At 45.7% G+C, this 23,992-nt stretch overlaps 1 protein-coding gene across 3 annotated transcripts in view; it reads right to left on the bottom strand.

Annotated features, from left to right (window-relative positions):
* Window positions 1-453: 453 nt before the first annotated feature.
* Window positions 454-23,992, bottom strand: part of MAP2K3 (mitogen-activated protein kinase kinase 3) — a 56,878-nt gene continuing 33,339 nt past the window's right edge. For all 3 annotated transcript variants that reach the window (XM_087878634.1, XM_087878635.1, XM_087878633.1), the window contains exons 2-13: window positions 17,374-17,406; window positions 15,987-16,056; window positions 13,914-13,962; window positions 11,645-11,758; window positions 10,418-10,537; window positions 9,706-9,822; window positions 8,681-8,732; window positions 7,515-7,642; window positions 6,862-6,939; window positions 6,005-6,144; window positions 5,478-5,523; window positions 454-4,976 (exon numbers count right to left, since the gene is read on the bottom strand). In XM_087878634.1, the coding sequence (XP_087734760.1) occupies window positions 4,893-4,976; window positions 5,478-5,523; window positions 6,005-6,144; window positions 6,862-6,939; window positions 7,515-7,642; window positions 8,681-8,732; window positions 9,706-9,822; window positions 10,418-10,537; window positions 11,645-11,758; window positions 13,914-13,962; window positions 15,987-16,056; window positions 17,374-17,406 (1,031 nt within the window). In that variant the 3' untranslated portion in view covers window positions 454-4,892. The remainder of the gene's footprint in view (window positions 4,977-5,477; window positions 5,524-6,004; window positions 6,145-6,861; window positions 6,940-7,514; window positions 7,643-8,680; window positions 8,733-9,705; window positions 9,823-10,417; window positions 10,538-11,644; window positions 11,759-13,913; window positions 13,963-15,986; window positions 16,057-17,373; window positions 17,407-23,992) is intronic.

Below are 23,992 nucleotides of genomic sequence, written 5' to 3'. Positions count from 1 at the left end.
GAAATTAAATTAAATTAAATTAAATTAAATTAAATTAAATTTAGTATTATCCTCATGCAGTCATTATGTGACTCCATATGTTCCCGTTGACTTTACTTGTCCAAAGCCGGCTGAGAAGGCCTCAAATGGCGATCACAGCCCTTTGGGATGCGGCAATTGTGAGGAACAACCTGCCAGTTGCCAAATGCCTGAATTTTGACCCTACAACGTGCAACAGTTGTAAGCCCGAACGTGGTTGCAAACTGCTTTTTGTTGTAGCTTCGAACTGTCACTAAGCAAAATCTTTGTAAGTCAAGGACTATCTGTAATGGGGACGTCAATTAGCTCAGATTCAAATCCGATCCCTCTCTTTGTTGAAAATTTAAAAGAGTGAGTGAGTGAGTGAATGAATGAATGAATGAACAAACAAATGAATGCTTCACCCCTTTTCAAGAAAGCCACCAAGACAGACACTAGATTGGGAGCTTCTTTTATTGAAAACCAACAACCAAGTTAGTTATTAGAGAGAATCTTTCAAATCATAAAAGCACCCGGAGTTCCTTGTCTAAATATAAATAGTCTTCCATTTCCGCAGGAAACTTAAGAGGGGGAAAAGGAGAAGAAAGGGGTGAAAGGAAAAAAAAATGGAAGGAGAGTTTGGGGCTCACGAGCTCTCAAGCTTTCTTCAAACCAAGATCAAGCCTGGAAAGCTGGTTACATTTGCCCCGTGAAGACCCAGCTCGTGGTCCACAGGGGCTCTGTGGTCATTTCATTTGCTGGGTTCCGAATCAAAATTATTAATATTTTGCAAGATGGAGAAGAGAAGGAGGTGGGAGCGAAGGAAACAAACCCTGTAAAATCCAAAGGCATGCATTTGAAGAAACAAACATTGAAGTACGAGAAGGAACTGGAGAGGCTCAGGGAGCGATCGCCGTACACCCTCTTGCTAAATCCAAAACCGGTAAGAAATAAAAATATTACAGATACCCAGCAGAAGCGTCAAAACTTGCTTCCCAAAGCCCATCTAATCTGATTAGACCAGAATGCCTCCAATTTAGCAACTTTTAGTTGCGTGGACTTCTACTCCCAGAATTCCCTCAGCCATGCTGGCTGAGGGAATTCTGAGAGTTATAGCAATCCACACACCTTCAAGGGGCCCAGGTTGAGAAACATAGCACTCGTCTCAAAAGAAAAAAAAATATGCAAGAAACGTTTTCTACATTTGCTTCCAAAAAGGGCAGAGGTTAAAAAAAAAGGGGGGGGACACAAACCAGAATAAGAACAGGTTGGAAAAACATCATGGGGGTATCTCAATTTTGGAAGCTGCCCACGAAATTCATCGGTTCAAGCAATACAGAGGTGGGAGCTTGGGGGGGGGTCATATCAGGTCTCTGACCAAGCCTGGAAACCCCCCCTCCCCCAAATCACATAGGATCGCGTCAAAACCCAAAGCGGAACATTTTAACTTGTGAAGAGAATGGACGGAATAGTCCCCCACCCACCAAAATCATTCATGACCTGCAATTTATTGTTAATTTTTCTTTAAAAATTCTGCTTTTACTTATAGGTGACTTAAGGCGGTAGCAACTCTCCGAAGGGAAGGTCGAACATCTGGAAGGGAAGTTTATTTATTTGCCACCCATCTCATCTAAAGACATTAAGGCAGGGGTGAAATCCAGCAGGTTCTGAAGAACCGGCAGCGGAAATTTTGAGCAGTTTGGAGAACCAGTAGCAGAAATTTTGAGCCGTTTGGAGAATCAGTAGCAGAAATTTTGAGTAGTTTGGAGAACTGGTAGCAGAAATTTTGAGCAGTTTGGAGAACTGGTAGCAGAAATTTTGAGCAGTTTGGAGAACCGGTAGCAGAAATTTTGAGCCGTTTGGAGAATCAGTAGCAGAAATTTTGAGCAGTTTGGAGAACTGGTAGCAGAAATTTTGAGCAGTTTGGAGAACCGGTAGCAGAAATTTTGAGCAGTTTGGAGAACTGGCAAATACCACCTCTGGCTGGCCCCCGAGTGGGGTGGGAATGGAGATTTTGCAGTATCCTTCCCCTTCCACGGCCACCAAACCACACCCACAGAACCGGTAGTAAAAAAATTTGGATTTTACCACTGCGTTAAGGACACGGGTGGCCTTCAAATAATGAGGGAGAGGTTTGATCAGCAACTTAGACCTGTTAGGACAGCTCAACAAAAGCATCTTTAGAAGAGGCCCCAGGTACGAATAAATTTCTAGGGAGCAATTTATTTATTTATTTTTTAAATTTGATTTATATGCCGCCCTTCTCCGGAGACTCAGGGCAGCTTACAATGCGCTAAGCAATAGCTTTCGTCCTTTTGTATATTTATACAAAGTCAGCTTATTGCCCCCACAACTGGGTCCTCAATTATTAGCCTAGAGACTTTAAAAACCCCTTGCAGGTGGGCAAGCTGATCCTGAAAAATATTATATTGTTTGAAAGACCAGCGTCTTTCAAAGCTGATGAGACATGAAAAACGTATTTTAAAAATCATCTTGCAGCAGGAGGGAGCAAGTCCCATCTGTTACATCGCCAAAGCTGAGATATTTTAAGGGATCAATAGGGACTAGCAATGCATTCAACCTCCAGTGGAAATGACTGTGGGTGAAGACCAAGTCATAGCTTGAGATGGCTATTTTTTCAGACTGGACGGATCAAATAATTAGGTAGATTTGTTCTTTGGCATCTGACTCATACACTCCTGACATTCAGCCCTTTCCAGTGTCCTTAAAATGGACTTTCCCCCCTCCATTTTTTCTTTCTTTCTGTCTTTTAACATTATCCTGCAAATTTCACCCACCGGTGCTTCCTCCCAAAACCTATTCTGCATCTATTCATCGTTTACACAAACATATACACACATTTAAAAGATAATTTACTTTTGGAGGGGAAAGCAGGAGGGGGAGAATTTATTGAAAAACAAAAAGTGTGAATTAAGCCACTGGTGACATTTGCTTTTGGGTAAGAGGAGCGAATATTTTCCTAGAAGCAAATCTGTCAAAAGGGAAGAATTCTCCACATTGCTTAAGAGTTCTTTGGAGGCGAGGAAAAAATATTTCATTTGTTCCCCGTTTTGAGAATCATTCACACGCCACCCATGTGCCTAAAGGTTGTTTTTTTTCCCCCCCTGCAGAAGTAAGATATAGATTTATCAATCAGAAATGGGCTCAGTGCAGGAAGCTCATCTGTCGCAGTCCAAGCGTCTCCACTTCAATCCAGATGTTCTCGATCAGGCAGAAAAAGCCATCAACCTTAACCACCATGGTTCTAGCATGGCTAACACCAAGTTGTGGTGCATGGGTGTGAACCCAGGTCTTGTAGCTTCCCAAACCATGATGGATAGATCTTGGTTGCAATCTCATCAGCTTCATTGCGGCGGCGAGGGCTTGAATTGGTGTGAACGTAAATCATGGGACAATTCATTCACCGTTGGGTTCGCACAGTAGGCTAAATTACTACACCGTTGGCGCCGAAGAACAAAAAGTGTGCAAAACCTGGATTTTGTGGAGGGGCAGCGGACAGGGAAGTGAGCTTCTGGGTGGACCCGTCTTGCAGCTAAGGAGTGATGGGGAAGACTGGACTTCTTAAAGTAAGGTAGATCCCTCCAACTTCTACGTGAACTTCCTAGTTCCAACAGTCCAGGAAAGGATGACGAGAGTTGAAAGAAAGTAGGAATCAGCTCACCGGATCAATAATGCTTCCCAATTTCAGTGCAGTTAAAGTGATCCAGGCTAAATCCATCTCTCCTGAAACCCATTGGGGACCATTTCATTTTTTAATTAACATTTTCGACCTCCAGCGATGTCTCCAGAGATGAGACCCATCCCCCAAAATAGCTGAATGTTTTGGGGTTGGGGGGGGGCTCAGTACATGTCTTTTAAAGGTGAGACGTACATCAGAACATCCGAATGTTTGAAAAGCGCAACGAAGTTTGAAAAGACACTTGATCTTCAGGGTGTTGATATCAAAACTAGCAAATATCATCTTTGTATATGAATTTGTTGAAGGCCACAAAACTGGGCTGTAAATTCTTTTCAGGAGAGGGTTTTTTGTTTTTTTTTTTGGATAGGGGTGGGAGGGAAAAGGGAAATTATTCCTCCAGAACAGCTTTTCAACTTTACAATCTGTGGACTTCATCTCCAAGAATCCCCCCCCTCGCCAGCCTGCTTTTGAAGAATTCTGAGCGTTGAAAATCGTCCCCCATCTTAAAACTGCTGAAATTGAGGAATACTGCCGCGGATTTTTTTTAAAAAAGAGAGAGGGAGAGAAAAAAAGAAGAGAATTGCAAAAAATAGAACTCCTCCTCCCAGAAACTACTAGAACCGTCTTGATTTTCTACAGAAAGAGATTTTTTTGTTTTCTTTTTGGAAATTGCAAAGCGTTAAAAAGCCGACACAAGATTCTTCTTAGCAGCAGCATCCGCAGGTAGCTGTTGAAAGGGATGGAGGATTTTGCATTAAGTCTAGAAAACCTCAGAGTGTCCACAGTTGCATTTTTGGAGGGGGGGGGTAGGAAAGGTTTACTGAGGGGAACAGGCGAAAAATCAACCTCGGCAGCGAGAAAGGGCAGTGAAGAATTTCAAGGACCGACCTCAGGTCCTCCGCAAACAGCATTCCGAAATTAGATTTCTTCGCGCGGGGGGTGGGGGGGCACCCCAGCCGCCACGGCTTCTCTCTCTCTCACGCTCTCTCTTTTGAAGACACGAAAGGGAGGTTAAATGGGGCTGAGGGAGGTTGCCGGCAAAGACATTCAATCTGTTTTGTGCAAACCGCCCGGTAATGCGAAGAAGTTTTCAAACTGCCTCTGTTCTTCCCCACCGGGAGAAAGGAGGACGATGCTACTCCAGTTTATTTGGCACGATGGCGAGGTTTGGGGGAGAAAGGAAGCGGGGAGAAGTTTAAGAGTCTTCCCCGAGGATTTCCGTGACGAAGGAAGCCATCTCGGTCACTTTGGTGTCGTGGAGAGTGAAGAAGGGGTGATCCTGTCGGAGAAAGAGGACAATAAGTGTGTGTGTGTGTGGGGGGTTAGTTGTGGCAGTGAGGAGGAGAAAAAGGAAAAGGAGAAGGAGAAGAAAGGGAAGGAGGAGAAGTGGAGGTGGAGGAGGAGGAGAAGAAGGAGGAAGAGGAGGAGGAGGAGAACAGGAAGGAGGAGAAGTAGAGGAGGAGGAGGAGGAGGAAGAGAAGAAGGGGAAGGAGGAGAAGTAGAGGAGGAGAGAAGGAGGAGGAGAAGGAGAAGGAGGAGAAGGAGAAGTAGAGATGGAAGAAGAGGAGGAGAAGGGGAAGGAGGAGAAGTGGAGGTGGAGGAGAAGGAGAAGAAAGAGGAGGAGAATGGGAAGGAGGAGAATGAGAGAAGGAGAAGGAGGAGAAGAAGAGGAGGAGGAGGAGGAGGAGGAGGAGAAGAAACTAAGGTTACCTTGCACTCACCTGATGGAATCTGAATAAAGCAATTTAGAACTGGGCCATAAGAAAGAAGATCAACTCACCATCATCTCTAAGTAGCTCATTCGTTCAGCCGGATTCTTCCTCAGACTGGAAAAAAAAGACATCCAGAACATCACTAATCCAAGTTTAAAGATTTATCATTGGATCAACAGAAATACCCACTGCACGAAAGCCAGCTGGGTGACTTTGGGCCAATCTCCAGGAGAGTGGGAGTTCTAGTCCCGCCTTAGGCATGAAAGACGGCTGGGTGACTTTGGGCCAATCACCAGGAGACAGTGAGTTCTAGTTCTGCCTTAGCCATGAAATCTGGCTGGGTGACTTTGGGCCAATCTCCAGGAGACTGGGAGTTCTAGTCCCGCCTTAGGCATGAAAGCCAGCTGGGTGACTTTGGGCCAATCTCCAGGAGACTGGGAGTTCTAGTCCCGCTTTAGGCAAGAAAAGACGGCTGGGTGACTTTGGGCCAATCCCCAGGAGACTGGGAGTTCTAGTCCCGCCTTAGGCACGAAAGACGGCTGGGTGACTTTGGGCCAATCCCCAGGAGACCATGAGACAACCTAAAGGGACTTACCACTGGGCAGTCAAGTCGACAAAGTCTTTGGAGAAGCGATCGGCTGGGAGCTGGGGAGACGGTTCTTCCACAACCTGTTTAAGTTGCTGGAAGGGGGTCCCCCAGGAGTCGTAGGGGAAACGGAGAATGGCCATCTCGATCTGGAGGGAGACAAAGATTGGATTCTAACAGAAGAGAACATTTGTAGCTCAGGGCTGAACTCTGGGGGTCCTTGGTGCTCTCTCTAGATAACATCATCAGTGTTAAGAGGAGTGGAGTTTACGAGGAGGAGGAGGAGGAGGAGGAGGAGGAGGAGGAGGAGGAGGAGGAGGAGGAGGAGGAGGAGGAGGAGGAGGAGAACTGTGGGGTCCTTAGTGCATTTCTGAACTTGGTGGCTTCCTTGCAGACATTTAATGACCCAACTAGATAACATCATCAGTACTGGGTGGAGTGGGAGTGGAAGGAGGAGGAAAACTGTGGGTCCTGTGTTCCCTGAACTTGGCGGCTTCCCTGAAGACATTTCATGGCCCATGTCATGAACATCATCAGTGCTAGACGTTTTCTCACAGGACAAAATCCCACTCCCTTCTATCACTGATGATGTTCCCTAGTTGGGTCATGAAACGTCTTCCAAGGAATCCATGGAGCTCAGAGAACGACCAGGACCCCCACGAAGATTGGATTTATCCACAATCTGGCTTCCTACGACAGCCGGGGAGAGAGGGTGGAGGGAAGCCCACAAGGGAGACCCGATCCGAGGAAACTCCCCTAGCTGCCACTGCCGGATCGCTAATCCGTACTAACTCCAAAGCACAGCATGTGACTAGTCCTTATGCTTTCTGGCCTTGCCGTTCCCCACGATCGCCTTGATTTCTTACCAAAGTGATCCCAAGGCTCCAAACGTCAGATTTCACATTATACCCCTTCTGGTTTAGCTCTGGATTAATTCTTTCGGGCTGCAGAGGGAGAATAAAAGGCAAATTAAAATCAGAGGAAAGAAGAAAACAGGATAAAAGGACTGGATTGTCCTCCCTCAAACTCACATGCGTGTGTCCCTGCAACGCAGGAGTGGGATTCAAAAATTTCAGCAACCGCTTCGTTGCCCGGTTGCTGGGTGGGCGTGGCCATGGGGGCGTGGCCTACTCGGCTTCCTGCAGCATGGTGGGGCTTTTTGCCCTCCCCAGGCTCCAGAGGCCTTCCTTGAGTCTCCAGGAGGGGGGAAACAGCCTCCCCCAGGCTCTGGAGGCCCTCTGGATGCCAGAAATGCATCCATTTCCGGACTTCCAGTACTTCCGGTAGGCATTTTTCACCCTCCAAGAGCCTCCCCACGCGCCCGGCATCTCCCTGGCATCCAAAAACGGGCCACATGGAGACTCCTGGGAGGCGGGGGGCAGGAGGACAGCGTCTGGCAGTCCTTGGAACAACCGGTTCGGCGAACCAGATTAAAATTAACACCAGTCCGAACCGGCTGAATCCCACCTCTGCCACAACGGACTCCTCCCTCCACACCCCTAACTGCCCCCACACTCACAGCCATGTAAGGTTTGCAGCCGGCATCCAACGTTTTAGCCACCGAATCCACCAGGTAACCGCTGATTCCAAAATCACACATTTTGACGTGTCCCTGTTTGTTGATCAAGACATTGGACGGCTTCACGTCTGTAAAGAAGGGAAGAGAAACAGCCTGGGATGATAAATGCTTTTTTAAAAATTTTTTTTGCATAGGTTAAAAAAAAAGTTCTCGACGGACGACCGCAATGGAGGCCAAAATTCCAAATGAGACACTTGGTTCAGTGAGTTTTGCCCTATTTCACGACCTTTCTCGCCACAGACGTTAAGTGAATCGCTGCAGTTGTTAAGTGAGTAATACGGTTGTTAAGTGAATCTGGTTTCCCCGCTGACTTTGCTTGTCAGATGGTCGCAAAAGGGGATCATGTGGCCCTGGGACAACTGAGGGGTCCTTGGTGGTCTCTGAGCTGGCTTGTTTTCTTGCAGACTTTTTCTTTTCTTACCTAGTTGGGTAACATCATCAGTGCTAGAAGCAGGTGGGATTTGTGCAGAGGAGGAGGAAAGGGGTCAGGAGGAGGAAGAGGACGACTGTGGAGTCCTCAGTGCTCTCTGAGCTTGGTTGTTTTCTTGCAGACGTTTCATGACCCAACTAGGGAACATCATCCGGGCTAGTCCTTCATCACTAGCACTGATGATGTTACCTAGTTGGGTCATAAAACGTTTGCAAGAAAACAACCAAGCTGAGAGCGCACCGAGGACCCCTCTTCAACCCTGAGCTACGAATATTCTCATTTATTAGTCATCACAAACACATGCCAGTTGCCGAGCGTCCAAATTTCGCTCATGTGACCGCAGGGAATGCTTCAAGGATCATGTGAAAAATGGTTGTAAAAGTCTTTTTTTTTTTCAGGGCCACTGTAACTTTGAACCGTCGCTAAATGAAACTGTTGTAAGTCAAGGACAACCTGTACTCCCTCTGGAAGGAAGGCACAGCCGCCATCGTACGATTTCCCACTTAGTGAAGTGTTTTACTTAGTGATGGAGTTGCCTGTCCCACTGGTGGTCACTAAATGAGGACGGCCTGTAATTTAACCGAAGGATCTACACTCGAATCTGGGCCCCACCTGTGTTAGTAACCCCTCAGCTGCTTTCTCTGTCATACTGATGGGATCTGCAATTAAAACGTACCTCTGTGGATCACCGACAATTTACTATGGAGGTGCTCCAGCGCTCGCACAATCTGGACAGAAAAGAGAGAAACAGCAGATGCCCGTCAGTTGTGCGACTCTTCTCACAACTACACACTTTCCAGCAGCTGCTTAAATCAGGGGTCTCCAACCTTGGCAACTTTAAGCCTGGTGGACTTTTACTCCCAGAATTCCCCAGCCAGCAAAGCTTTTAATTCCATTTTTCCAATCTCAAATACCCCCTTCAAACTCTGTTACTTTTATACAAGCATTGCAACAGATCGAAAATGGATCCTTGACTCGCGCACGAAGAAACATTAGAAATCACTGCCTTGTTTTGTTTATTTGTCGATTAAATTTTATATGCCGTTTGTCTCCGATAGGGCGATTCTGGGCGGCTTAAAGTAAAGATTCCCCTCGCACATAGGTGCTAGTCATTCCCAACTCTAGGGGGCGGTGCTCCTCTCCGTTTCAAAGCCGAAGAGCCAGTGCTGTCCGAAGACGTCTCTGTGGTCATGTGGCCGGCATGACTCAACGCCAAAGGCGCACGGAACGCTGTTCCCTTCCCACCAAAGGTGGTCCCTATTTTTCTATTTGCATTTTTTACGTGCTTTTGAACTGCTAGGTTGGCAGAAGCTGGGACAAGTCACGGGAGCTCGCCCCATCACGCGGCACTCGGGATTCGAACCGCTGAACTGCCGACCTTTCGATCAACAAAAAACAGGATGGGCAGAGGGTTTGGGAGGCCTGCAGAATGCTCCTGGGGGTTGGGGAGGGCAAAAAAACGGACGCGCGGAGGCCAAAATCTATTTCTTTTCTTCTTTTTCTCTTCGAAATCTTCATGTGTCTTATACTCCGGTGTGTCTTAGAGTCCGAAAAATACGGTATGTTTTGTATCGATCACTGACATTTTTCTTTCCTGTGATTAGTTGTCATAGGGGCCCCTGTACACTCCTTTGCCTGGGGCCTATAATGCTGTTAAGACAGCCCTGGGCATGAAGTGAGGCAGGTAAAGGTAACACTCACGGCTACAGCTATTTTTCCTAGGATATCTTCAGGAATAGTCTTCTTCTTTTCCAGAACCTTCTTATAAAATTTATCCAGAGAGGTGTCCATCAATTCCATGCAGATCCATACATCGCCCTGAGAACCAAAAGAAAAAAAATTATTCCTTCAAAAATTATATGAAGTCCCCGAGAATGCTATGCCCCCTAAAAAACTGGCAAACATGTTTAAAGTTAAATCAGCTAAATGTTGGAAATGTCACCAGTTACCAGGAACTTATTGTCATATGTGGTGGACATGTCCAGAAGCTAAAAACTATTGGAATAAAATTAAGACATGGTTGGAAGAAATGACACAACAACCTATTGATTTAAAATCAGAGCTGTTCCTACTGGATAGCCTTCCAGAGAAAATTGGCAAAGAAAATACTTATTTGATTATACATGTAATAACAGCTGCAAGGATTGTTTTTGCACAAAATTGGAAAGCAGAGAAAATACCAGAAATAGCCTGCAGTGCTGCACTCTAACCACTGCGCCACTGTGGCTTAAGAACTGCAGTGATTCACTTAACCGTTGGTTGTAAAATGGAGCAAAACTCACTTAACAAAGGTCTCACTTAGCAGCAGAAATTTTGGGCTCCGTTGCGGTTGTAAACTGAGGGCTACCTGTATTTGAACCTAGAGCGGCTTTCACCAGGGAGTTAGGAAGGCTCCTGGATTTCTTTTTGATACCTCTCTGAAAAGAGCTCCGTAAAATGTGACCGTGTAGAAACAGTCCACTGTCCTCATGGAGACATCCAGATCCATCACCAACCTCTTCTGCTCCTGAGTATTCACAGTGGCTCGGATCCTCTGGATTGGGAGCAAAAAGGATACCGATCGGTGGTGGAGCATGGGAAGGAAGAACAGCCCCTTCCTCACCTCAAGACAACGGACCACAACGCCCGGAATTCCACATTGACGGCTCTGCTGGGTGGGGGATTCTGGGAGTTGGCTGTCCACTATTTCCAAGATATTTATTTATTTATTATTATTATTATTATTATTATTATTATTATTATTATTATTATTATTATTTTGATTGATTGATTGATTGATTTATTATAAATCAATGGTGAAGTACCTAATATTCCGTCCTGGTTTGTTTTCCCCACAACAACAACTCGGAGAAGTTGGTGGGGCTGAGAGGGAGGGACTGGCAAGGTCAGCCAGTGGGTTATTATGCCTAAGGCGGGATTAGAACTCCCAGTCTCCTGGTGATTGGGCCAAAGTCACCCAGCTGACTTTCGTGCCTAAGGAGGGACTAGAACTCCTAGTCTCCTGGTGATTGGCCCAAAGTCACCCAGCTGACTTTCGTGCCTAAAGCGGGATTAGAACTCCCAGTCTCCTGGTGATTGGCCCAAAGTCACCCAGCTGACTTTCGTGCCTAAGGCGGGACTAGAACTCCCAGTCTCCTGGAGATTGGCCCAAAGTCACCCAGCTGCCTTTCCTGACTAAGGTAATACTAGAACTCCCCGTCTCCTGGTGATTGACCCAAATTCATCCAACCGGCTTTCCTGACTAAGGCAATACTAGAACTCCCCGTCTCCTGGTGATTGACCCAAATTCATCCAACCGGCTTTCCTGACTAAGGCAATACTAGAACTCCCTGTCTCCTGGTGATTGACCCAAATTCATCCAACCGGCTTTCCTGACTAAGGCAATACTAGAACTCCCTGTCTCCTGGTGATTGACCCAAATTCATCCAACCGGCTTTCCTGACTAAGGCAATACTAGAACTCCCCGTCTCCTGGTGATTTGACCCAAAGTCACCAAATTGGCTTTTGTGCCAAGGCAGTACCAGAATTCCCCATCGCCCAGCCTCTAGGCCAACACCTGTCCTAGTCCGATCTCCCTTGATGGTTGACCATGCAACCCGCTAGGTCCAAATATTTTGAGCCCTTTTGCTCAGGTTCTCACCTTCACAGCCATGATTGTGTCGCTCTTCGCGTGATGCACTTTCTCCACCACCCCGTAAGCGCCTCTGCCCAGTTCGGAGATGCTCACCAAGTCATCGGCTTCAACTTCAAAGTTCTGCAGATCGGACGAGACGGATGCAAAAACAGAGACCAACAGGTTAAGAACATAGAAACAGGCCTCGTGTCCTACGCGCCCAACAAACCATCCCAAACACACTTCGAGGCACAACATTCCACCCATTCAAGTCAATTTATTGCCATCAACAATCTGGAAACCACAGAAAACATCCTTCAAAAAGGAAAAATAACCGTGTTCTGACTTTCATGTGGAATTCTGGGAGTTGAAGTCCACGCTGCTGAAAACGTGAGCTTCTAAAGTAAAGGTAAAGGTAAAGGTTCCCCTCGCACATAGGTGCTAGTCGTTCCTGACTCTAGGGGGCGGTGCTCATCTCCGTTCCAAAGCCGAGAAGCCAGCGCTGCCTGAAGACGTCTCCGTGGTCACGTGGCCGGCATGACTCAACGCCAAAGGCGCACGGAACGCTGTTCCCTTCCCACCAAAGGTGGTCCCTATTTTTCTACTTGCATTTTTTTTATGTGCTTTCGAACTGCTAGGTTGGCAGAAGCTGGGACAAGGAACGGGAGCTCACCCCATTACGCGGCACTAGGGATTCGAACCACCGACCTTCCGATTGACAAGCTCAGCATCTAAGCCACTGAGCCACCGCATCCCAATCCTCCACTCCATAGAGCAGGATAGAAAAGTCTTTCCACCACTGCAACTATTCAGCACACAGGTAATGATGGATCTCCCTTGAAGAATTTTTCCTCAAATGCACAGGGGGGAAAAGCAAAGCAGGAGATCCAGGGAAGGATCTGGTATTAACCCCCCCAGACAACTTCAGACATTTAACACTGATATCTTTGATGGCTTGGCCTTCCGGCTTGGAAGAAGGAAGCAATCTCTGTGTCTAAAACTAAAGTCGTTATTCTTTGACTGACCGTTGATGAGGCAGCTTGTAACCAGAAACCAGCAGCTATTTCTAGCTGGTGTAAATTGTGAGGGTCACACAAACTCCCAAGAGTCCAACCTGGGTCACCCCCACCTCCCCACAGCCAATGAAAAGCTTCCAAAGGCAGGAATAGAAAAGGCTGTTGGGAGGAAGAAAGAAGGTGACCTCAAGTGATCCATCTATGAGGTCAGGCCAGGCCCACAAAAGAGGAATATGAAGGAGGAGGAGGAACGTACAAGAGCAGTGAAGTCAGGTTCTACAGAAAACAAGAGGCATGAAAGAAAAAACCTGGGTTGGGTTGCCCTTAAGTGCTTAAGATACTGGGAAACATTAGAAGAACATTTTTCCAGAAGTTCTGGAGATGTTATCAAGCAAGCTTCCTGGAATAGGATGGATTCTCACCCACCTTGTGGGTAACTACGGCTGGTGCAAGGCTGATACAACCTACACAGCTAGTACTCATGGTCTACAACACTGTTTTTCAAACTTGCCCATTTTAAGATTGGATTTCAACTCCTAGAATACCCCCCAACCAGCATGTTGGGAGTTGAAGTCCATACGTCTTAAAAAGTGGTCAAGTTTGAACAACAGCGGTCTATGAATGTGAGAAGAAGTTACCTTGCTAAGTAAAAACTAAGCAACCAGCCAACCTTGTTCCTTTGTCATGTATTTTTTTTTATAAAAAGTTTTTTTTTATTTTTTCTCTTCATAACAAACATTGCATCATTGATCGATCAGTGCGTCATCTGGGTACAATTTTTTGGTGTCATCATATTTAACGCTTACCACCATTTTCTTAATGTGCGTATCTTTACTTTTACATTTCAATTTGTTATATCTCCTGCTAAAGCATTTTCCTTCCAAATTTATTTAATTTTATACCACTTTTTGTCCATATTCATTTGCCACCCAATGATAAAACTGCCCCCGTGTGTTAAAATACTCCGATTCTTCCTTCCCTTTAATTTTGTTCCTTTGTCGTGTTATGGGACCACAAGGAGAACCTCAACAAGAAGATGGTGAAAGCACCATACCTTGGATGTTGTCCCAACTGGGCAAAACACAAGTTTTTGTCTACACAAAGAAACACTCGTATGGAGGTGGCACTATCACAACCCACGTCCTTGCAGTTGTGAGCCTCTCCGCATCGCTACCTTTTGGAGTTTCACGAGACGCGCAAGATAAAACAGTAAATCAAGGAATGCTGAAGAAGGAAAGGTCAAAAGCTTGGATAGAGGACAGGAGGAAAACCAGACATACCTTTTCTCCAATTGTGATAAAAGTCCTGGAATCCAAGTTCCTTGGAGGTCTGTAGAAGAAACAAAGAAAAGAATTCAATCCGGTCCCAAAATGGTCCTGGAGAAGTCCTTGCCAGAAACCCAGGGCCCATCTTCTAGGCCCGTGATGGTGGGCACCGGAGTGTTGCCCTAGCTCAGCTCTGGTATGCATGTGCGTGCCAGCCAGCTGATTTTTGGGCCACCGGAAGGTCCACCGGAAGTCGGGAAAGGCCCATTTCCAGCCTCCAGAGGGAGTAGGGAAGGCTGTTTTTGCCCTCCCCAGGCTCCTAGAAAGGCTAGGAGGGCAAAAAATGGGCCCACTGGGACATCATGTGCCAAAAGCAAGGGGGAGCCAATGCGCAGGGTGGGACGCATTGAATTACGGGTGTGGGCATGCCCGCGTGCGACCCCCCCCACGCTCCCCCCACTTTTGGCACGCGACGGCAAAAAGGTTAGCCATCACTGTCCTAGGCTCTAGCATGGAAAAAAGAAAACAAGATGAAAATATAATCCATCGAGCTGCGGCTTTCGCTGATAAATCAGGCAGCCCAAGGTGAAGACACAATTCATCCTTTCTCACGTTCTCGCATTACAACAAAACTCCCATTTAACAGGCTGTTTGGGAGAGCCAGGCAGTCCGTTAAATCCAAATGATTGCAATGGATGTTCCTTATGTGCAGTTATGTAATTGAAACGTTTGACCTCAGATGCCCCGGCTTACATCATTGGGTTCAACAAGTCCTTGACGTCACCTAACCACACGAGTGAGATAAATGGAGGCAAATGATGTGAAAACATCAATTATCTCATTATGTAATTGGATGTCCCCGACATTAAATGACGCCGATTGTCCAGGCTGATTCAGAAACAACGGACCGTGGGAGGGATCATGCCTCAAAGAACATTTTCTTCATTCCATCTCGCACTTCACTAATCGGAGATCCGGAGAAAACAACTTTACTTGCATTCATTTTGATTTTTATCTCGTTCAGAAAATCTCAGGGTGGCTTCTCATAAACTTTCAGCATCTTTAAGATCAACGCTTCAATTCGAAGCGGCGTTCGGCCAAACGCCATTTGAATTCTTACAGGGGATCCTCCGCTTACGACCAAAACGGAAGCCAAAAATTCCTGTCGCTAAGTGAGACATTTGTTAAGTGAGTTTTGTCCCATTTTTACAACCTTTCGTGCCACAGTTGTTAAGCAAACCGCTGCAGTTCTTAAGCTTCTCCATTGACTTTGCTTGTCCGGTCACAAAAAGTGATCACATGACCCTGGGACACTGCAACTGTCATAAGTACATGCCAGTTGCCAAGAGGTTGAAATTTGATCACATGACCACCGGAAGGCTGCAATGGTCGTAAGAGTGAAAAACGGGCCTAAGCCAGTGATAGGTTGCTCCCGGTTCGCACCGGTTCACAAGAACCGGTAGTAAAAATTTGTAGTAGTTCAGAGAACCAGTAATAACATTGGCTGGCCATGCCCCCGAACCAGTCCCCGGCCCGGTCGCCGCTCGCTTACCCCGCCCACCTCATCAGAGGCATTTTTTTTTTTGTAATTTTTAAAAGCCTTTTTTCTACAACCTCTTCGGCCGAAAAAATGCTTTTAAAAATTAAAAAAAAGCCTCTGATGATCGCATGGCTCAGCTGGGATCGTCAGAGGCTTTTAAAATCATTTTTTCTACAACCTCTTCAGCCGAAGAGGTTGTAGGGGGAAAAAAATGCCTTTAAAAGCCTCTGACGATCCCAGCTGAGTTGCCTGATCGTCGGAGGCTTCTAAAAGCATTTTTTTCCCCTGCAACCTCTTAAGGTTGTAGAAAAAATGCTTTTAAAAGTAAAAAAAAAGTTGGCCATGCCCACCCAGTCACATTTACCCCCCCCACCAAGCCACGCCCACAAAATAAGCCACGCCCACAGAACCGGTAGTAAAAAAAATTAGACCCCACCCCTGCCCTAAGCCACTTTTTTTTCAGCGCCGTTGCAACTTGGAATGGTCCCTAACTCGAGGACTACCTGAACTCGTCAGGAATCTTTTAAAAGAGGTGAAATAGATCTTACGTTGCAGGGACCGCTGACTGTTTATTAACCGACGGCATCCTTAATATGGGTGGCCTTTTCTTCTTTGGACCTAAAAGAAAAAGGACGTTTTTAAATAAACGATCTGCTTGAGAAGACAAAGTTTCTGTTCATATACAGTGCTAGTCTGTTCAATTGTGGGGTTTTTTTTAAACACACACACACATACACACACACAACAGGGGCTGGTTTCAAATATTTTAGCAAGGGGTTCTCTGCCTGGTTGCTGGATGGGTGTGGCCATGGTGGGTGTGGCCTAGTTAGTCTCCTGCACCATGGCGGATGGGGGGGGCGTTTTTGCCCTCCCCGGGCTCCAGGGACTTTCTTTGAGCTTCCGGGAGGGCAAAAACGGCCTCCCCAGGCTCTGGAGGCCCTCTGGAGGCCAGAAACGGGCCCCATTTTTCGCCCTCCCCGAGCCTCCATGCACGCCCTGCATTTACCTGTATCCAAAACGGGCCGTGTGGGGACTCCTGGAAGGGGAAGGGAGGGGCGAGCCCAGCCAAGAGTGGGATTTGGGGGTTCTCCGAACTGCACAGAATCTTAGCTAGAGGTTCTCCCGAACCCCTGCGAACCCCCAGCACGCACACGCGCAGAGTTGCGTTTACATCATGCGCTAAACCGAACCGGTCGCATGGGTGAATCAGGACTATGAGAAGTGATGCAAAATGAGGGGTGGGCTATGAAGACCTCATCTAAGTCAAAATGCTTTCCACCCCAGTTGTTGCCGCATTGGCTTCACTGTCTCACAGCCCAGCCTACCTCGCAAGGCTGTTGAGAGGATAAAAATAGGTGAGAGAACTCACCTAGTCCTTTCTTCCTATTCCATTCAGACGAGACCTACCCGATTCCTGACAACGTATGAAGGACGGTTGCAGGAACTGGGTATGTCTAGTTTAATGAAAAGAAGGACTAGAGGAGACATGATAGCAGTCTTCCAATATCTCAGGGGCTGCCCCAAAGAAGAGGGAGTCAAGCTATTCTCCAAAGCACCTGAAGGCAGGACAAGAAGCAACGGGTGGAAACTAATCAAGGAGAGAAGCAACCTAGAACTAAGGAGAAACTTCCTGACAGTTAGAACAATTAATCAGTGGAACAACTTGCCTCCAGAAGTTGTGAATGCTCCAACACTGGAAGTTTTTAAAGAAGGTGTTGGATACCCATTTGTCTGAAGTGGTGTAGGGTTTCCTGCCTAAGCAGGGGGTTGGACTAGAAGACCTCCAAGCTCCCTTCCCGCTCTGTTCGTCTCCATTTCCATTTCCAAAGAATGAAGAAGTTTGGTTCTAACTCTCAGATATTGTAGGCAGGCCAAGCAAGTGATTTTCAGCAGTGGAGGGATTTTTTTTTTAAAAAAAAAGTAGACCTCACTTACCAACTTTTCGCTTTTCCAAGGATCCTTTGGGATCTGCAAGAGAAGAGAGGGGAGGCTAGGTTAGGAAAGAGCTGTTGTTACAAAAAAATAAAAAAAATAGCCAGAATAACTGGGCTGATGATAAGCAGGTAAAAGCCCAGGAAGGAAATACTTCTGTGAGACCAATAAATTTTTTGCAAGAAGTTTTGTCAGATTCCACGTTGGCCAAATCCTTCACACAGCCAATCTGGAAGCCAAATTCTGAAGTCCTCTATCTATCATCCATCCATCCATCCATCCATCTATCAATCATCTATCTATCTATCTATCTATCTATCTATCTATCTATCTATCTATCTATCATCTATCTATCATCTATCCATCTATCATCTATCTATCCATCCATCCATCCATCCATCATCTATCTATCTATCTATCATCCATCCATCCATCTATCAATCATCTATCTATCTATCATCTATCTATCATCTATCCATCTATCATCTATCTATCCATCCATCCATCATCTATCTATCTATCTATCTATCTATCTATCATCTATCATCTATCATCTATCTATCCATCCATCCATCCATCCATCCATCCATTTATTTTGTCGAGTATGTATTAGATAATATATATAAATATAAGCATGAATTGAATACATAAACTGAATACAATTAAAGGGAAATATTAGGACAGGGACGGTAGGCACGCTGGTGCACTTATGCACGCCCCCTTAGAGACCTCTTAGGAATGGGGTGAGGTCAACAGTAGACAGTTTAAGGTTAAAGTTTTGGGGTTTTGGGGATTAAACCACAGAGTCAGGTAGTGCATTCCAGGCATTGACCACTCTGTTGCTGAAGTCGTATTTTCTGCAATCGAGTCTGGAGCGGTTCACTTTAAGTTTGTATCTATTGTGTGCTCGTGTATTGTTGTGGTTGAAGTAGTCATTGACAGGTAGGACACTGTAGCAGATAATTTTATGAGCTATGCTTAGGTCAGACCAAAGTTCTAAATTTTCTAAACCCAGAATTTCAAGCCTGGTAGCCTAAGGTATACCGGAGAAGAAACCATAACAGTGTTTTCTAGATAAATATGGTTTGATTTTGCTTGTTTGCATCCACTGAACCAGTCTGTAGCTTTGGCCCATGCCAGGGAAACCTCTACAGCCAGCAGCTGTTCTAAATCCGAGACTTGCTTGTCCTACTTGAACGTTGGCCAACTTTCGCGCTTCTTGCGTTCCAATTCTGACATGATCAGAACCACTAGAGGTCCTTCCGTGGCTGGAATTTCAGAAGCCAGACCCGGAAGGTGCAAAAGACTTCTTGTGGGTTCCCACAAGGAAATTTTGACTCTGTATTAAAAAAAATAAAAATCAAGAAAAGAGGGAGGGAAGGAAGGAAAGAAGTTAGTTATGATGGAGGGAGGAAGGGGGGAAAGGAAGGAAGGAAAGAAGTTAGTTATGATGGAGGGAGGGAGGGAGGAAAGGAAGGAAGGAAGGAAGGAAAGAAGTTAGTTATGATGGAGGGAGGAAAGGAAGGAAGGAAGGAAAGAAGTTAGTTATGATGGAGGGAGGAAAGGAAGGAAGGAAGGAAAGAAGTTAGTTATGATGGAGGGAGGGAGGGAGGAAAGGAAGGAAGGAAGAAAGGAAAGAAGTTAGTTATGATGGAGGGAGGAAAGGAAGGAAGGAAAGAAGTTAGTTATGATGGAGGGAGGGAGGGAGGAAAGGAAGGAAGGAAGGAAGGAAAGAAGTTAGTTATGATGGAGGGAGGGAGGGAGGAAAGGAAGGAAGGAAGGAAAGAAGTTAGTTATGATGGAGGGAGGAAGGGAGGAAAGGAAGGAAGGAAAGAAGTTAGTTATGATGGAGGGAGGGAGGGAGGAAAGGAAGGAAGGAAGGAAAGAAGTTAGTTATGATGGAGGGAGGAAAGGAAGGAAGGAAAGAAGTTAGTTATGATGGAGGGAGGGAGGGAGGAAAGGAAGGAAGGAAGGAAGTTATGATGGAGGGAGGGACGGAGGGAAGGAAGGAAGGAAAGAAGTTAGTTATGATGGAGGGAGGAAGGGAGGAAAGGAAGGAAGGAAGGAAAGAAGTTAGTTATGATGGAGGGAGGGAGGGAGGGAAGGAAGGAAGGAAGTTATGATGGAGGGAGGGAGGGAGGGAAGGAAGGAAATTAGTTAGGATGGAGGGAGGAGGGAGGAACCAAGAACTCCAGAATGTTGATTGCAATTGACAACAATTTGCAAATCTGGGTATTTTGTATAACTACTAGGAAATTTAGAGTATGAAGCAAAAGCTATCCAAAAATCAGAGCTTTATTGAATGATTAGCCCCCTCTTTCTGTCTTCTATCATTTATCTGTCATCTATGTCTGTCTGTCTGTCTGTCTTGTCATCTATCCATCCATCCACCCATCCATCTCTCTCATCTGTCTCTCATCTGTCTCTCATCTCTATCTATCTATCTATCTATCTATCTATCTATCTATCTATCTATCTATCTATCTATCTATCTATCTATCTATCTATCTATCTATTTATCTATCTATCACCTATCACCTATCTATCACCTACCTACCTATCTATCTCCTATCTATCTATCTATCTATCTATCTATCTATCTATCTATCTATCTATCTATCTATCTATCTATCTATGTATCTATCTATCTATCTATCTATCTATCTATCTCCTATCTATCACCTATTATCTATCTATCTATCTCCTATCTATCTATCTATCTATCTATCATCTATCTATCTATCATCTATCTATCTATCTCTTATCTATCTATCTATCACCTATCACCTATCTCCTATCTATCTATCTATCACCTATCTATCTATCTATCTATCTATCTATCTATCTATCTATCTATCTATCTATCTCCAATACAAGGATAAGGGAAAGCAGCCATTGCAACCGCTTACTTATTACAGTAAACCACGGTTTGCTGTACAGTAAACCATGGCTTGTTGGGCTTAGCTCGACAAGCCATGGTGACCTGGTGTGAACCTCCTGCAAAGCTCTAACAAACCCTAGGAAGGAAGGAAGCCATCACAACCCCTGCAGAGAGAGCACAGCTCCTCCATTTATAACCCCATTTATTTTAAGACTGTATACGCTTCCCTTCCAACTAAGTATTTCCTACTTCCACAAACGTTTTCGAAAGGGGTTACAACAGGGCATAACACCAAGGCTCCCTTATCCACGGGAGTCCAAATTTAAGACTTTGTGGACTTCAACTCCCAGAATTAATTCCCCAGCCAGCCACGCTGTCTTCAAAAGCTGCCAAAATTGGAGGCCCTGGCATTAAGAGGGAGCAAGACATTTTGGCAAGTGGAATAGAATAGAATAAAAGAGTTGGAAGGGACCTTGGAGGTCTTCTAGTCCAACCCCCTGCCCAGGCAGGAAACCCTACACCACTTCAGACAAATGGTTATCCAACCTCTTCTTAAAAACCTCCAGTGATGGGAGCATTCGCAACTTCTGGAGGCAAATTTGTTCCACTGATTAATTGTTCTAATGAAGTGGCTTAATTAATCAGGTTCTAATTAAGTGGCTTTGTCCCCTGAAGAGTTTGCTGCTCAAAAGACAGAACGGAAATCTTTCCGCCCTCCCTTTCTCAACCTGATGTTCCCAGTGGTTTTTGCTGTACTCAAATCCAAACTCCTGGCACAATTTCCAGTGAATAATAATAATTATTATTACCATCATCATCATCATCATCAATATTATTATTGCAAAACGCAACCTGAAATCCGCATTTTCATTTTAGGCATCCGGAACAAACACGGCCTCCAGGCTTGATTCGAACGCAATACTATTAAACTTCGAGGCAAACGGCTTGATTTTTACAAACCAGCACTTTTTTTTTTTAAAAGAAAAGGAAAATCAAGAGAAGCGTGTTTGCTTGCATAATAAACCCCTGCTGCTTCCCTCCCCCGAACTTAGCAAGCGACAAGAAGAGTTGGCAGGTGGATTTGAACCGGGATTTAGGGAAACTTTAGGGCCTGGCAGAGTCAATTTGGCTTTGCCGCAGACGGTGAGTACCCCTTTACTCATCCGGTGTGACTAAACCACCCAGACTGGTCAATCCAGTTTTCAATCCTCTAAAATCTTTTCATAGCTACGAGACGAGGATGTATAATTTGCATATACTGTACAGGTATTCTTCAACCCCCACGGTTCGTTTAGTGACCGTTCAAAGTTACAACGGCCCTGAAAAAAAGGGACTTAACAGCTGGTTTTTCACACTTGCGACTTTTGTCGCCTCCCCGTGATCAAAATTCAGACGCTTGGCAACGGACTCATACTTATGACCGTTGCTCTGTTCCCAAGGTCTCCTTTTGCAACCTTTTGACAAGCACAGATTGCCACAGATTCACTTAATAACCGTGTTACTAACTGATCCACTGCGGCGATTCCCTTAGCAACTGTCACCAAGAAAGTTTGTAAACGGAGGCAAAACTCACTTAACCAATTGTCTGACGTAACGACAGAAATGTTAGGCTCCATTGCAGTCGTTCAGTCGAGGACTACCTGTGTATAATTCCTACGATTCAGAAGGGAAGCACAAAAACAACATTTGCACACACATTTGCACTTATTCTGCCTGGGAGGAGTCACCCGTGTGCAAAAAGTTCAGGAGGAGATTAGCTCTGGATTTGGGAAGAGCTGCAGAAATCGGGCAGTCCTCAAGTTACGGCTGTTCGCTTTAAGAACCATTTGAAATTACAACAGGGTCCATGAAAAATGGCATACCAACACACACCCACACCCCGTAGTCGAGTGATATTTGGCAAATTTGCTTTACGAATGAGGACACAATGAGGACTAGCACCTTGCCTGGCAGCCTCAAGGCCACAAGATGGGCAAACTTCAGCCAAAAAAAAAAAATTATTCATCTCCAATGGCTTCCTTCCTCTAAATTTCCTTGGCGGGGCGCCTGCAACACCCCAAATTTGGAAAAAGGACAATCTGTAACCTCTCCACCCACTCAGGCTGCCAGCCCTGCGAACACCTGAAGCCGGGAGCGTTTGGGCGACTGGATCCTGACCCAACAAGCTCTGCAGGAAATTCCACCTTGGTTGGGAGGCTTGTCAGGCAACAGGACTGAGTATCGGGTTGCTGCACCGAGCCTGCAGCTCCCTAGCGACAGCCCTGCATGCACACGCACGCAGAGGCTGCAGAAAACGCAACGGAGACCTCTGTTAAATATGCACCTCCCCGCCGCTTCCAGTTCACGGATGCATCGGCAACTAACAGTGACATAAAACAGGGTGTCCAATCTTGCCGAGTTTGAAGACTTGTGGATTTCAACTCCCAGAATTCCCCAACCAGCAATCTTAGTGATGTTAAGACTTGTGGACTTCAACTCCCAGAATTCCCCAGCCAGCAATTTTGTTGACTTATGGACTTCAACTCCCAGAATTCCCCAGCCAGCAATTTTGTTGACTTGTGGACTTCAACTCCCAGAATTCCTCAACCAGCAATTTTGTTGACTTTTAAGACTTGTGGACTTCAACTCCCAGAATTCCCCAGCCAGTTTTGGAAGTCTACAAGTCTTAAAAGTCAACAAGATTGGACACACCTGATCTAGAAGAAATAGGGGTGGGGAGGAATCCAGCAGGTTCAAAAATCCTCCTCCCAACAGCATCCTAGCTGGATCATCATCTGATTGGCTTCCAGAATTGTCTGTCGGGTGGGGTGGGGGGGGGGCGTTACCTAAAGACTTAGCACGGGATTTTGCATTTCTGCAAAGCTTGCTGATCTGGGGGCTTTGTATTTCTTTCTCCTCTTTTTACGCCAGTGGCAGGAGATCAGCCACACACGGAAAGCACACGCCAGGAAAATAAAAACCAACCAGGACACAAAACCTTCAGATAGGATTCTGCAGCGATATTTGGGTTTTAAAACAGGAAGGTTGTGAAATGCACGTTAATGCATAATATGTCATCCAAAGCAAAGCCAAAGCTTAAATCATCCATAGGCAACAGGGCTTTGCTTGTTTATTTTGCTTATTGTACAGGCTGGCAGACGGAGGGCAAAGGCAATTCTAAGAAGCTTTCTTTTGTGGAGTCAAACAAAAACAAACTGGAATCAGGAGGGAAGAGATTGTTCCAAGATTCTGGATTGGAGCATTTAATTTTCCAGGTAGTGCCAAATCTCCTGTTTTAAAGCTACTGATACCCCATTTGCTCTGGCACGGATTGCACTGACATATTGGAAGGAAGGAAGGAAGGAAGGAAGGAAGGAAGGAAGGAAGGAAGGAAGGAAGGAAGGAAGGAAGGAAGGAAGGAAGGAAGGAAGGAGAGGAAGAATGAAGTGAGTGAGTGATGGAAGGGAGGGAGGGAGGGAGGGAAGGAAGGAGAGGAAGAAGGGAGTGAGTGAGGGAAGAAAGGAAAGAAGGAAGGAGAGGAAGAAGGGAGTGAGTGAGGGAAGGAAGGAAGAATGAAGTGAGTGAGTGAGTGAGTGAGGGAAGGAAGGAAGTGAGTGAAGGAAGGAAGGAGAGTAAGAAGGGAGTGAGTGAGCGAATGAGTGAAAGAACAAAGGAAAGAAGGAAGGAAGGAAGGAGAGGAAGAAAGGAGTGAATGAGGGAAGGAAGGAAGGAAGGAAGGGTGAGTGAAGGAAGGAAGGAAGG

Source organism: Pantherophis guttatus, chromosome 14 (assembly GCF_059756535.1).
Source record: "Pantherophis guttatus breed Tessera chromosome 14, ASM5975653v1, whole genome shotgun sequence".
NCBI lineage: Eukaryota > Metazoa > Chordata > Lepidosauria > Squamata > Colubridae > Pantherophis > Pantherophis guttatus.
Note: the sequence above shows the minus strand (reverse complement) of the source record. Positions and strands in the feature narration are given on the sequence as shown.